The 10,269-nt window shown below is 48.7% G+C and overlaps 1 protein-coding gene across 4 annotated transcripts in view; it reads right to left on the bottom strand.

The window, feature by feature from the left end:
• Positions 1 to 5,490: 5,490 nt before the first annotated feature.
• ARPC2 (actin related protein 2/3 complex subunit 2) overlaps positions 5,491 to 10,269 on the bottom strand; it is a 38,479-nt gene continuing 33,700 nt past the window's right edge. For all 4 annotated transcript variants that reach the window (XM_037740815.1, XM_017535119.2, XM_017535121.1 and 1 more), the window contains 3 exons: positions 9,486 to 9,586; positions 9,037 to 9,137; positions 5,491 to 5,958 (listed from right to left, as the gene is read on the bottom strand). In XM_037740815.1, coding sequence (XP_037596743.1) covers positions 5,934 to 5,958; positions 9,037 to 9,137; positions 9,486 to 9,586 — 227 coding nt within the window. In that variant the 3' untranslated portion in view covers positions 5,491 to 5,933. The remainder of the gene's footprint in view (positions 5,959 to 9,036; positions 9,138 to 9,485; positions 9,587 to 10,269) is intronic.

The raw sequence follows: 10,269 nt of genomic DNA, 5'->3' as shown, positions 1-10,269 counted from the left end.
AAAAAAAAAAAAAAAAAAAAAGCTGGTGAACTTGGGCAAATGACTAAAGTTCTCTTGCCTTAGTTTCCTCATCTATAAAATGGGTCCCATAGCTGTACTCACCTATCGTGAGACTAAGTGAGGTCCCGTGTGATGAGGACTTGGATCAGCACTTGGCACTTCAGGAACATTATTAGGATTTCTGCCTTTCTCTGCACCTGGTCCCTCTAAGACAGATCTGCTCAGAAAGGCATAGGGCACCTGGGAAAAGCAAGAGGGGAGTGACACTTTTGCTGCACAGGGAAACCGAGGAAACCAGGTACACAGAGGGAAAGGCAAGTTCAAGGCTGGGAAGCCAGGAGGAGTGGTGCCCCGCTTTCTACCTCATATCAAGTGCGGCTTTGGAGTGAGGGGGAGGAGAGAAGCCCAGCCACACTCCCTCAAGGCCTGAACTGGGAGGGAACAGCAGGAAAGCTGGGGCTGGGGGTGTGACTTTAGGAAACACTTTCAGGCTGAAAAATGCAAGTAAATGGAACAAAGGAACTTTCGCGCGGGCCTGAAGGGCTGGAGGCATGTGGAGCGTGGCTGCCAGCTCTGCACAGACAGTTAGGGATCCTGGAGAGGAGGGACTTCTGTTGGGACAAAAAGTGGAAAGAGGAAAGCATCCAGCCTCAAATCCATCCTCAAGGGAGCCGGTGGGTGGGGAGGACGCTGAGTTCTAGCACTAGCCCTCAGACCCACATGATCTGGTCGGGCAGAAGTCACAGGCTCTGGGAGAGTTCAGCCTGGGGCCTGGACAGAAGTGGGTGTGGGACCCCTTGGATGTGGGACTGCCAGGAATAAACAGACCTCCTGTTCCCAGCCCCGGCCTGCTCCCGGAGGGATCCAGGGTGTCTGTTTCTTCTCTGCTGCTCTGTCTAAACACTGCGTGTGGAATGTGTATGAATGGGACAGATTAGGCAGTGGCAGCCGGGGAGTCTGGGCTGTCTCTTGCTCAGCCTTGCTTCTTCCTTACCAGATCATCTAGTTCCTGTTTGTTCCATCAGGCCCTGGGGTTGACTCACCCCCTGGCTTCTCCCTTCAGCCACGGAGGGCTCTGGTGCAAGCCGTCTTCAGGCATTCCGTCCAGCTGGCTGCGCCCCGACCCTATTCTCCTTTCCTCAGGCAGAGTCCGAATGGGGGTGACCAATCCAAACTCTCTCATGGAATCCTCCTGTGCCTCCTTTGTCCACTTCCACTCTTAGGTATCTGAATTTCTCTGCTGACCCAAAGTGTCTGGGGCAGGGTGAGTGTGATACTGGCTGGGGGTACTAGCTCTGGACTAGTGGAGGCGGCAGGGACGGGGCTTTCTGGACCCCAGTTGGCCTCTCCGAGCCGCCGTTCAACACTTCACACTCATGCCTGTAATCCCAGCACTTGAAGAGGCTGAGGCCTGAGCAACGTGGTGAGACAGTGGTACATGTGTGGTTCCAGCTGCTCGGGAGGCTGAGGTGGGAGGATCGCTGGAGTCCAGGAGGTCGAGACTGCAGTGAGCCTTGATGGAGCCACTGCACTCCAGCCTGGACGACAGAGTGAGAGGCTGCCTCAGAAATAATGATTTTTAAAAACCACAGAAATGGCAGTGCTTTTAGCAACCCCCAGTAGGGGGCAGCACTGCTTGAATGCAAAATTGCCACCAGACTAGACCCGGGTTCCGGTTAAGTGCCATCAGGTACTACTGTGAATGAGGGTAACTTGATGGCAACTGACTCCAAGTATCAGCTCCCCCAAAGAAGGCCGAGGCAACAGCTAGGGCTATTTTTCCTTGATTTCAATTCCTCCTCCCTCCAAGTCCACGCTTCCAATTCCTATTAGAGTCTTAGTGCCTTTCCTGCCAAACTCCTTATTCTTAGCTTGCAGCTTGCCCCAGGTCCCACTTTTTCCAGACATGGAGATTCCTACCTGCCTGCCGCCGGCAGTAAGGGCCATTCAAGTGGGGAAAATACCAAAATACCAACTACCTTAGGGAAGGCCTGGAAAACCCCAAGCACCAAATGAGGCCTGGCATCTGAGAGACTTGTCACTTCTGATCCCCTTGACTATAAAGGGAACCAAGATTTGCTAAGTGATATTATAAATAATTACAAGCATTAAAATGCTTATAACAGACATTTATTATTTTCCTTTTACAAACCCTCAGGTAGGTGGTATTATGTCTAATTTAAAAGAGGCTATCGGGGCTCAGATGAAGAAATTTGCTGTCACACAGCTATTAGATGGCGTAACACAGATTCAAACCGTTCCTCTACAGCCCATATCCAAGGACACCTACACCTCTCAGGTGTGAACCCTTGGGGCACTGGCTTCCTGAGACTAGGAAGAAACAGACTAGACCCCCTTTTTCCAGCCCACACCTTCAGTGTGCTTGATCCTCATCCTGAGACGCTCCTCCTGAGGTCCTAAGGCCTTGACTAGTCACAGTGGGCTGCTTCAACTGTGAGGCTTTGAGACTAGATACATACTAACACCAAGTGTGTCCTTGTTAAGAGAAGTCAATCTGGATAGGGGTTTACACCAGTATGGATTTTTCTTCTTTCTGAGACAGGGTCTCTCACTCTGTTGCCCAGGCGGGAGTGGAGTGGCATGAACACAGCGCACTGCAGCCTTTCTTTCCTTCAGGGCTCAAGCGATCTTCCCACCTCAGCCTCTCGAGCAGCCGGGACCACAGGCGTGCACTACCATATCCAGCTAATTTTAAAACTTTTTGTAGAGGCAGGGTCTCACCATGTTGTCCAGGCTGCACTACGATTTATTTTGAGACAGAGTTTTGCTTTTGTCACCCAGGCTTGAGTGCAATGGCATGGTCTCGGTTTACTGTAACCTCCACCTGGGTTCCCACGATTCTCCTGTCTCAGCCTCCTGAGTAGCTGGGATTACAGGTGCCCACCACCATGTCCAGCTAATTTTTGCATTTTCAGTAGAGATGGGATTCACCACATTGGCCAGGCAGGTCTCAAACTCCTGACCTCAGGTGATTCACCCACCTTGGCCTCCCAGTAATGGGATTACAGGGTGAGTCAACGTGCCCAGCCAGATTTTTTTTTTTTTTTTTTTAATAGAGATGGAGTCTCACTGTTACCAAGGCTGGTCTCAAACTCCTGGGCTCAAGCAATCCTCCTTCCTTGTCCTCTCAAAGTGCTATGATTACAGGCATGGGCCACTGTGCTCAGCCTGCATGATGGATTTTTAATACTGACAAAGTGTCTTGGAACTAGTTACTTCCTTAGGATTTACTGCTGTAGAAAATATTTATGCCGTTTTGTTTTTCTCCTAACTAACTCTGTATCTTCTAAGCAACCTTGATTCTGCCATTTACAGTACTTATCAGAAATCAGATTCCTGCTACTGGCAAGAGAGTACAGTGAGTCCCAACGTATTAGTTATGTTCCAAGCAAGAAAGCAAAAACTCAGCCGGACATGGTGGCAGGTGCCTGTTGTTCCAGCTGCTTGGGAGGTCAGGAGCTTGAGTACAGCCTGAGCAACAGAGAGATCCTGTCACTAAAAACTAAAATTAAAAAAGAGCAAAAAACTGCTTCTAGTCAAAATTACACTTGAAAACCTCTTAAATAGCCGGGCGCGGTGGCTCAAGCCTGTAATCCCAGCACTTTGGGAGGCCGAGGCGGGTGGATCACAAGGTCAAGAGATCGAGACCATCCTGGTCAACATGGTGAAACCCCGTCTCTACTAAAAATACAAAAAATTAGCTGGGCATGGTGGCGTGTGCCTGTAATCCCAGCTACTCAGGAGGCTGAGGCAGGAGAATTGCCTGAACCCAGGAGGCGGAGGTTGCCGTGAGCCGAGATCGCGCCATTGCACTCCAGCCTGGGTAACAAGAGCGAAACTCCGTCTCAAAAAAAAAAAAAAAACAAAAAAAACCTCTTAAATAACTCATGGGTTGAGAATGCACATGCTGCTCTCAATATATCTAATCTAGGTTTTCCATGTACCAGAAGTGGGTAGTCAGGGAAACCCTGAGCAGCCAGTTAGAAATCAGAATGCCTTGAGCTCTCTAGCAGCCCATTTTAGTGAAATAAAATGAAGTCTGATGACCGAATGACCTGTGGTTTTCAAAAATCTTCACTATGACTCAGTCAAGACATTTCTACAATCCAGTCATGATGCACACATGTAACTAAAACACGTTTCCAAATCAACACTTACCCTTAATAGATGTGATGCACTCTGATACTACTAAATTGCTTAAAAATGCTGGTGTCACATAAAGCTACACAGGATAAAAACGCACAGATGTATGCCACATACACTAAAGAGTGCGGGTAAAACCGGCAAAATCGGAAGAAGGTGGGTGGACTATACCAATGACTTTTCTTGGCTGTGATGCTATACTACAGTTACACAAGATGTTAGCACGGGAGGCGAGCCGGGGGGGGGCGGGGCGGGGAACCAGATGGAAGGTATACAGGATCTCTGTATTGTTTCTTCTAGCCATATTTAATTCTACACTTATCTCAAAATCAAAAGTTTAGAAAATAAAAATGCTGGTTGTGACGTAGGTTACATCCCAATTAATGGGTACCAAGTCAGTATGAAAAACACTGCCCTAGATGGAAGGCAGAAACCATTAGTGTGACCCTCAGACCACTGCAGGTGCCCCTAAAATTCTCCTCATGATTCCTTCCACCAAGCAAACTTTCTGAAACAACTTCATCTCAGGGACCAGAGTCCTGCTGGGGGACAGCGCGCTCGACTAGGCTCTGTCCTGTGTTTACTTGACAACTGTTCTCCCTGAGGGCGGTCTTTTTGGGCTGCATGTGAGAAGGGGAAACTGTGGGGAGTTAGTCTGTGTCAGATCCACATCTGAATACCCATCGATGTCTTGCAGGACCATACACTAACGAACACATTTTGGGAAATTCCATACATTAGCCACAATAAAAAGGTAAACCAGAAAACCCTTTAATTTGCCTGTCACTGTCCTGGGAGCTTCTTGGCTATTCCAGAGCAGCCACAGAGTCGCAGGGACCAAGCTTTACAAGGAAGCACGTTTAAGTTTATATTACTAGTCTGCTGGGTGCCGTGGCTCATGCCTGTAATACCAGCACTTTGGGAGGCTGAAGCAAGCAGGCTGCCTGAATCCAGGAGTTTGAGACTAGCCTGGGCAACATGGCAAAACCTCATCTCCACTAAAAATACAAAACATTAGCCAGGCATGGTGGTATGCGCCTGTAATCCTAGCTACTTGGGAGCTGAGGTGGGAGGATCACCTGAGCCCAGGAGGTAATGATACCCTATCTCTCAAAAAAAAAAAAAAGTAGTTTGTAGCTCACACAGGACAGAGCCTAGTCGAGCCTCTCTCCTCTCCTCTAGGGGAGGTAGGACCCAAACCTGATGGCTCCTGAAACCCGGGCTTCCCAGCTTAGGTTTGCAGGTTCAACAGCAATATAGGTCTTTCCGTCTTCCTTCCTCTTCTCATTTTGGACTCGCAGTCCAGAAACCCAGCAAATTCTCATGTAAGATAGAAAGATTTTCTTTATTAATGACCCCAACCGTATTTCTTTAGATACAGGAGTTTTGAACTCAAATACTTAGGAGAAAACAAGTTAAGATTGCATTATCCTGCAACTCATTACCAGTAACATATTGCAAAGCGAAACAGCTTGGAAAAAAGGGTGGGAGGAAAGGGAAGTGAGGGAGGGAAGATAAAGAAAAGGAATTAAGTTGATCAAGTGGAATTCTTTTTTTTCTTTTTTCTTTTTTTTTTAATTCTTGGGAACTATGAAGTCCTTGCAAGCACAGCTCGTTTCTGCAGATTATTTTCCAAACGTGTACAAAATGGAACCAAAACGGAGAATCCCTTAAGAACCTGAAGAGGTGCAACATTAAAAGCTACGATTATCCAGTAGCAAGTGTTCCAGCCTTCAGTTGCCAGCCGCTTCCTCCTCTTATTCCCAAGATTAGCGGGATGAAAACGTCTTCCCCCTTCAAAAGGAGAAGTGTGAAGTCAGTTTCTGGCTGCCCTTTCTTCCCACCCCACAGTCCTAGACTAGATGGGATCCCAAAGAGACACCAAACGAGGTGGAATGGGCTAGATTTCCTAAGTAGAGGCACTGGCACCACAGGGCATGGGCTAAAATTCGGCTTTCATAGAATGATTTCACCAGCTCTTCCTTCCTATCGGATACTCTGGACGCCCAGGAATATCAGTGTTAAGTCCGTAGGGACATTCAAGTACCAAGTTAGATAGAAGAATCACCTGTCCACAATTTCCGGATGGCCTACATGTACCTGAATTTCTGACTGGGCTCATCTGTCTTCTTAGTACTACCTCATTTGTCAGCTCCTTCTACAGAGCTTCTACCTTTCAGGGCTCTCAGCAGTTCCTTCATCTGTCACCATGAGGACAGGTGGTTCAAAGCAATCCTCAGAACTTCCATGGTTAAAGGCACTTGTTACGTGGTGACTCCTCCTCTGGCTTACAGAACACCTGCCTGGTTTGAGGCTCCTGAATTGTGGTGTCCTGTTCCAGCTAGTATTTCTCCAGACTGGCTAGCTGGTCCACAAGGACAGAGCCTATAACTGGTACCTAACAGTATCTGGGAAAGTAGCCTGGAAGCTGGAGCTGAGAACTATGGGAAATCAGGGCAAAAACGAGGGCTCTCCATTTTCCCTGCCTTGGATGTATTGCTCATTCTAAAATGAAGCAACATCTTATTTACCCTTCGCTCCAAATGAAAAGCTCATGAGTGTTCAATTCTGGGCGGACCATTGAGGGTTCCTGGCGTCCGCCCACAGCTGAGTCACTTAACTCCTACCCGCCATTAGTAACATAATCTGGTTTTCAGGGTGGATGCAGTTGTTTGCCTCCTGCTTCTCCTTTCTAGGACCCAACTCTGCCAAAGAGAAGTTGCAGCACAGAAGGCAAAGTTGCTCTTTCTAAGTCCCAGAGAGGAGGTTTATGAACTGTTTATTTCAAGGATTCATCCTTTGCCAGGTCTCTCATCAGGACAGGGAGCTATCCCTGCACCTACACAACTGCTCTCACTGGGCAGGGACTCCCAAGACTGCCCGCTGGCTGTGGAATAGGGCGGCAGCTGCCTGATAGGCCTTCCTCCTGGATGCACAAGCAGCTACCAGCGCCAAAGGTGATGCAGGCAGGCCTAAGGCTATGATGACGCCCAGCCTTCCAGTCTGGTTATCACAGGCTGCTAGGTCAGGTTTTCTTTCCACTGTACCTGGCTGCTGGTTTACCTCTTGGCCTCTATGGAACTGCCTGTCTACTGGGCCCTGAAAGCAGCATGAAATTCATTGCCTCACACTCCAGGTCACCAAACAGGTACCTGGTGAGAAAAGCACTCCTGTGTAGAGCAGGCAGGGAAAGGGGAAAATGGAGACGCCAGGATAGAGACCAGGTTCTGGAGGAGTAGCAAGAAAACATCCTTTCACCTGCCCACCCACCTCATTGGTCGCTTTGCCCATTTAAGGATCTGCCTAAGAAGCTGCAGAAAAGAAATAATACTGCCATTTCATTACATGGCATTTGGACACTCCTCTCTGAGCTGCTACAGAGACAGGCCTTTGCTAAAAGTCGGGGTGACTTAACCTGCTTTTTGAAAATGTCTGAAAACCCTCACCTACTTTCTCACCCTTTCAAATGGCAGCAGAAACTAACTTGGTAGAAGAGCCCTCAAATGCAAGAGAGGGAGTGTAAAGCCCTAGGCACATCACACCCTCTAAAAGTTTGCCTCAAGAGTACTGAGTGCTGGGCCAGGTGCAGTGGCTCATGTCTGTTATCCCAACACTTTGGGAGGCTGAGGTGGGAGGATCACCTGAACCCAGGAGTTCGAGACTCGCCTGGACAACATGGCGAAATTCTGTCTCTACAAAATCCAAAAATTAGCCAGCTATGATGGTGCATATGTGTGGTCTCAGCTACTTGGGGGGCTGGGGTGAAAGGATTACTTGCATCCTGGTGGTTCACCATTGCACTCCAGCCTGGGGATCAGAGTGAGACTCTGTCTTAAAAAAAAAAAAAAGAATACTGGGCTGGGCGTGCTGGCTCACGCCTGTAATCCCAGCACTTTGGGGGGCCAAGGTCAGTGGATCATGAGGTCAGGAGTCTGAGACCAGCTTGGCCAAAATGGTGAAACTCCATCTCTACTAAAAATACAAAAAAGTTAGCTGGGCATAGTGGCAAGTGCCTGTAGTCCCAGTTACTTGGGAAGCTGAGGCAAGAGAATCGCCTGAACCCAGGAGGCAGAGGCTGCAGTGAGCTAAAATCATGTCATTACACTCCAGCCAGTGTACCAAGAGCAAAACTCCGTCTCAAAAATGTACTGGGCTGTTGGCAAATACATTGGTTGTGAGGCAGGCTTATGAACTCAAGGCTTTTAGTTCAACTGGTAAAAAGAACAGCAGATGGGCCAGGTGCAGTGGCTCATGCCTATAATCCCAGCACTTTGGGAGGTCAAGGCAGGTGGATTGCCTGAGCTCAGGAGTTCGAGACCAGCCTGGGCAACATGGTGAAACCATCTCTACTAAAATACAAAATATTAGCTGGGCGTGGCTGCGTATACCTGTAATCCCAGCTACCTGGGAGGCTGAGGCAGGAGAACTGCTTGAACCCAGAGGCAGAGGTTGCAGTGAGCTGAGATAGCACCACTGTACTCCAGCCTGGGCGACAGAGCCCTTAGTGGGGTGGTTTCAGCCCTATTTACCCAATTAAAGGTCCCTAAGCAACTTATTCCATTTCTCCAGAAAGACCACAAGAAGGATAAGACTGACCTCAGAACTCAGGCCCCAAAAGAACAGTTTCTTGGTAAACTTTATTTCCTAACTGCCATTCTCATAGCTCATGAAAATGTGGAAACAAGGAAGCCCACCCTGGCCTGTATGGCAGCGAAAACCTGGAATCCCACCTTTGTCTATCTGCTTAGCCCTGCTGGCCTCACATGTAGCCAGTGCCCAGACACATGGAGGACCAGGCCACCGGCGTCCACTGCTTCCTTCTCGGTGACTCAGGAGTGGAAGACAGTCTTGCTGGTGTGCTAACTAACTTACGTGATTGTTTTCATTTCTTTTTTCTCGGCATCTGGGCGTGCGCGGTTCAGCACCTTGAGGAAGTCAGATGTTTTTGCCCGCATACGTGTGTGAATATAGGCCTGGGAACAAACACAAAAGAAGGTAACTGAAGTGCAGTCACGGTCTAGAAAGACAGCTTTGCTTTCATTAGGAGAGGTCATCAGGGGCATCTGGGAACAGACATCTTGGGAATATTCCCCTACGGAGAAGCAGGAAGGTGAGCAATTCTGGAAACATATTCATCTCTGCTATGGGGAGGGGAGGGGGACAGTGGCTCGACGAAGAAAGGCCATAACTTCTTGAAGCCTCTAGAACTTATCTACCTGAGTCAATATTCACAGCCTAGACTAACGGAATGACTTTTTGTTATGAGTTCTGGTAGAGGGAAAGACCCAGAGCACAGAGGCTGAGATGCTGCCCGCTCTCACCTTAGAGCACTTGATGTGGTAGTGCAGGTAGTCCCGGAACGTGTGGATCAGGTTGATGGTGTTGTCTCGAGCACTGGCATTGGTGTGGCGAGGGAACAGCACTGAAGGTGGAGAACACAAGGCTTCAGAACACGAATGCCAAAGGGTGGGGAAGAACAACAGTCTAGTGAACTTCGCTCTCTCTCTGAAGTACACTCCACTCATGTCAGTATTACCAGGCTGTGCCAGGGTTTTTTTTGAGACATGGAAGGATACACAGCATGACCAGGAGAGGTGTCAGTGAGTGAACAGAGGAGCTCATGGAAAAACAGGGCTTGACCCTGAGCCTCCATTCTAGGTCTGGATTCTGCAGCTATGAATTTTGAAATCCATTCCTGGTCTCCCGCACATGTACTAGCTCCTGCCTCTGCAGTTGGGCACACTCCAGAATCACACTAACTGGATATAACAGTTTACCTTAAGGAATCAGGATTAGGAAATGCAGCTGCCTGTCTTAGGTCCTTGGTGCTGAAATAAGAGTAAACCTTCACAGAAAATAAGATGCCAAGGCCGGGCGCGGTGGCTCAAGCCTGTAATCCCAGCACTTTGGGAGGCCGAGGAGGGTGGATCACGAGGTCAAGAGATCGAGACCATTCTGGTCAACATGGTGAAACCCCGTCTCTGCTAAAAATACAAAAAATTAGCTGAGCATGGTGGTGCGTGCCTGTAATCCCAGCTACTCAGGAGGCTGAGGCAGGAGAATTGCCTGAACCCAGGAGGCGGAGGTTGCAGTGAGCCGAGATCG

The sequence above is a fragment of the Cebus imitator genome, unplaced genomic scaffold (assembly GCF_001604975.1).
Source record: "Cebus imitator isolate Cc_AM_T3 unplaced genomic scaffold, Cebus_imitator-1.0 Scaffold91, whole genome shotgun sequence".
Lineage (NCBI taxonomy): Eukaryota > Metazoa > Chordata > Mammalia > Primates > Cebidae > Cebus > Cebus imitator.
The sequence above is the reverse complement of the archived record's forward strand: the minus strand, read 5'-3'. Positions and strand labels throughout refer to the sequence as shown.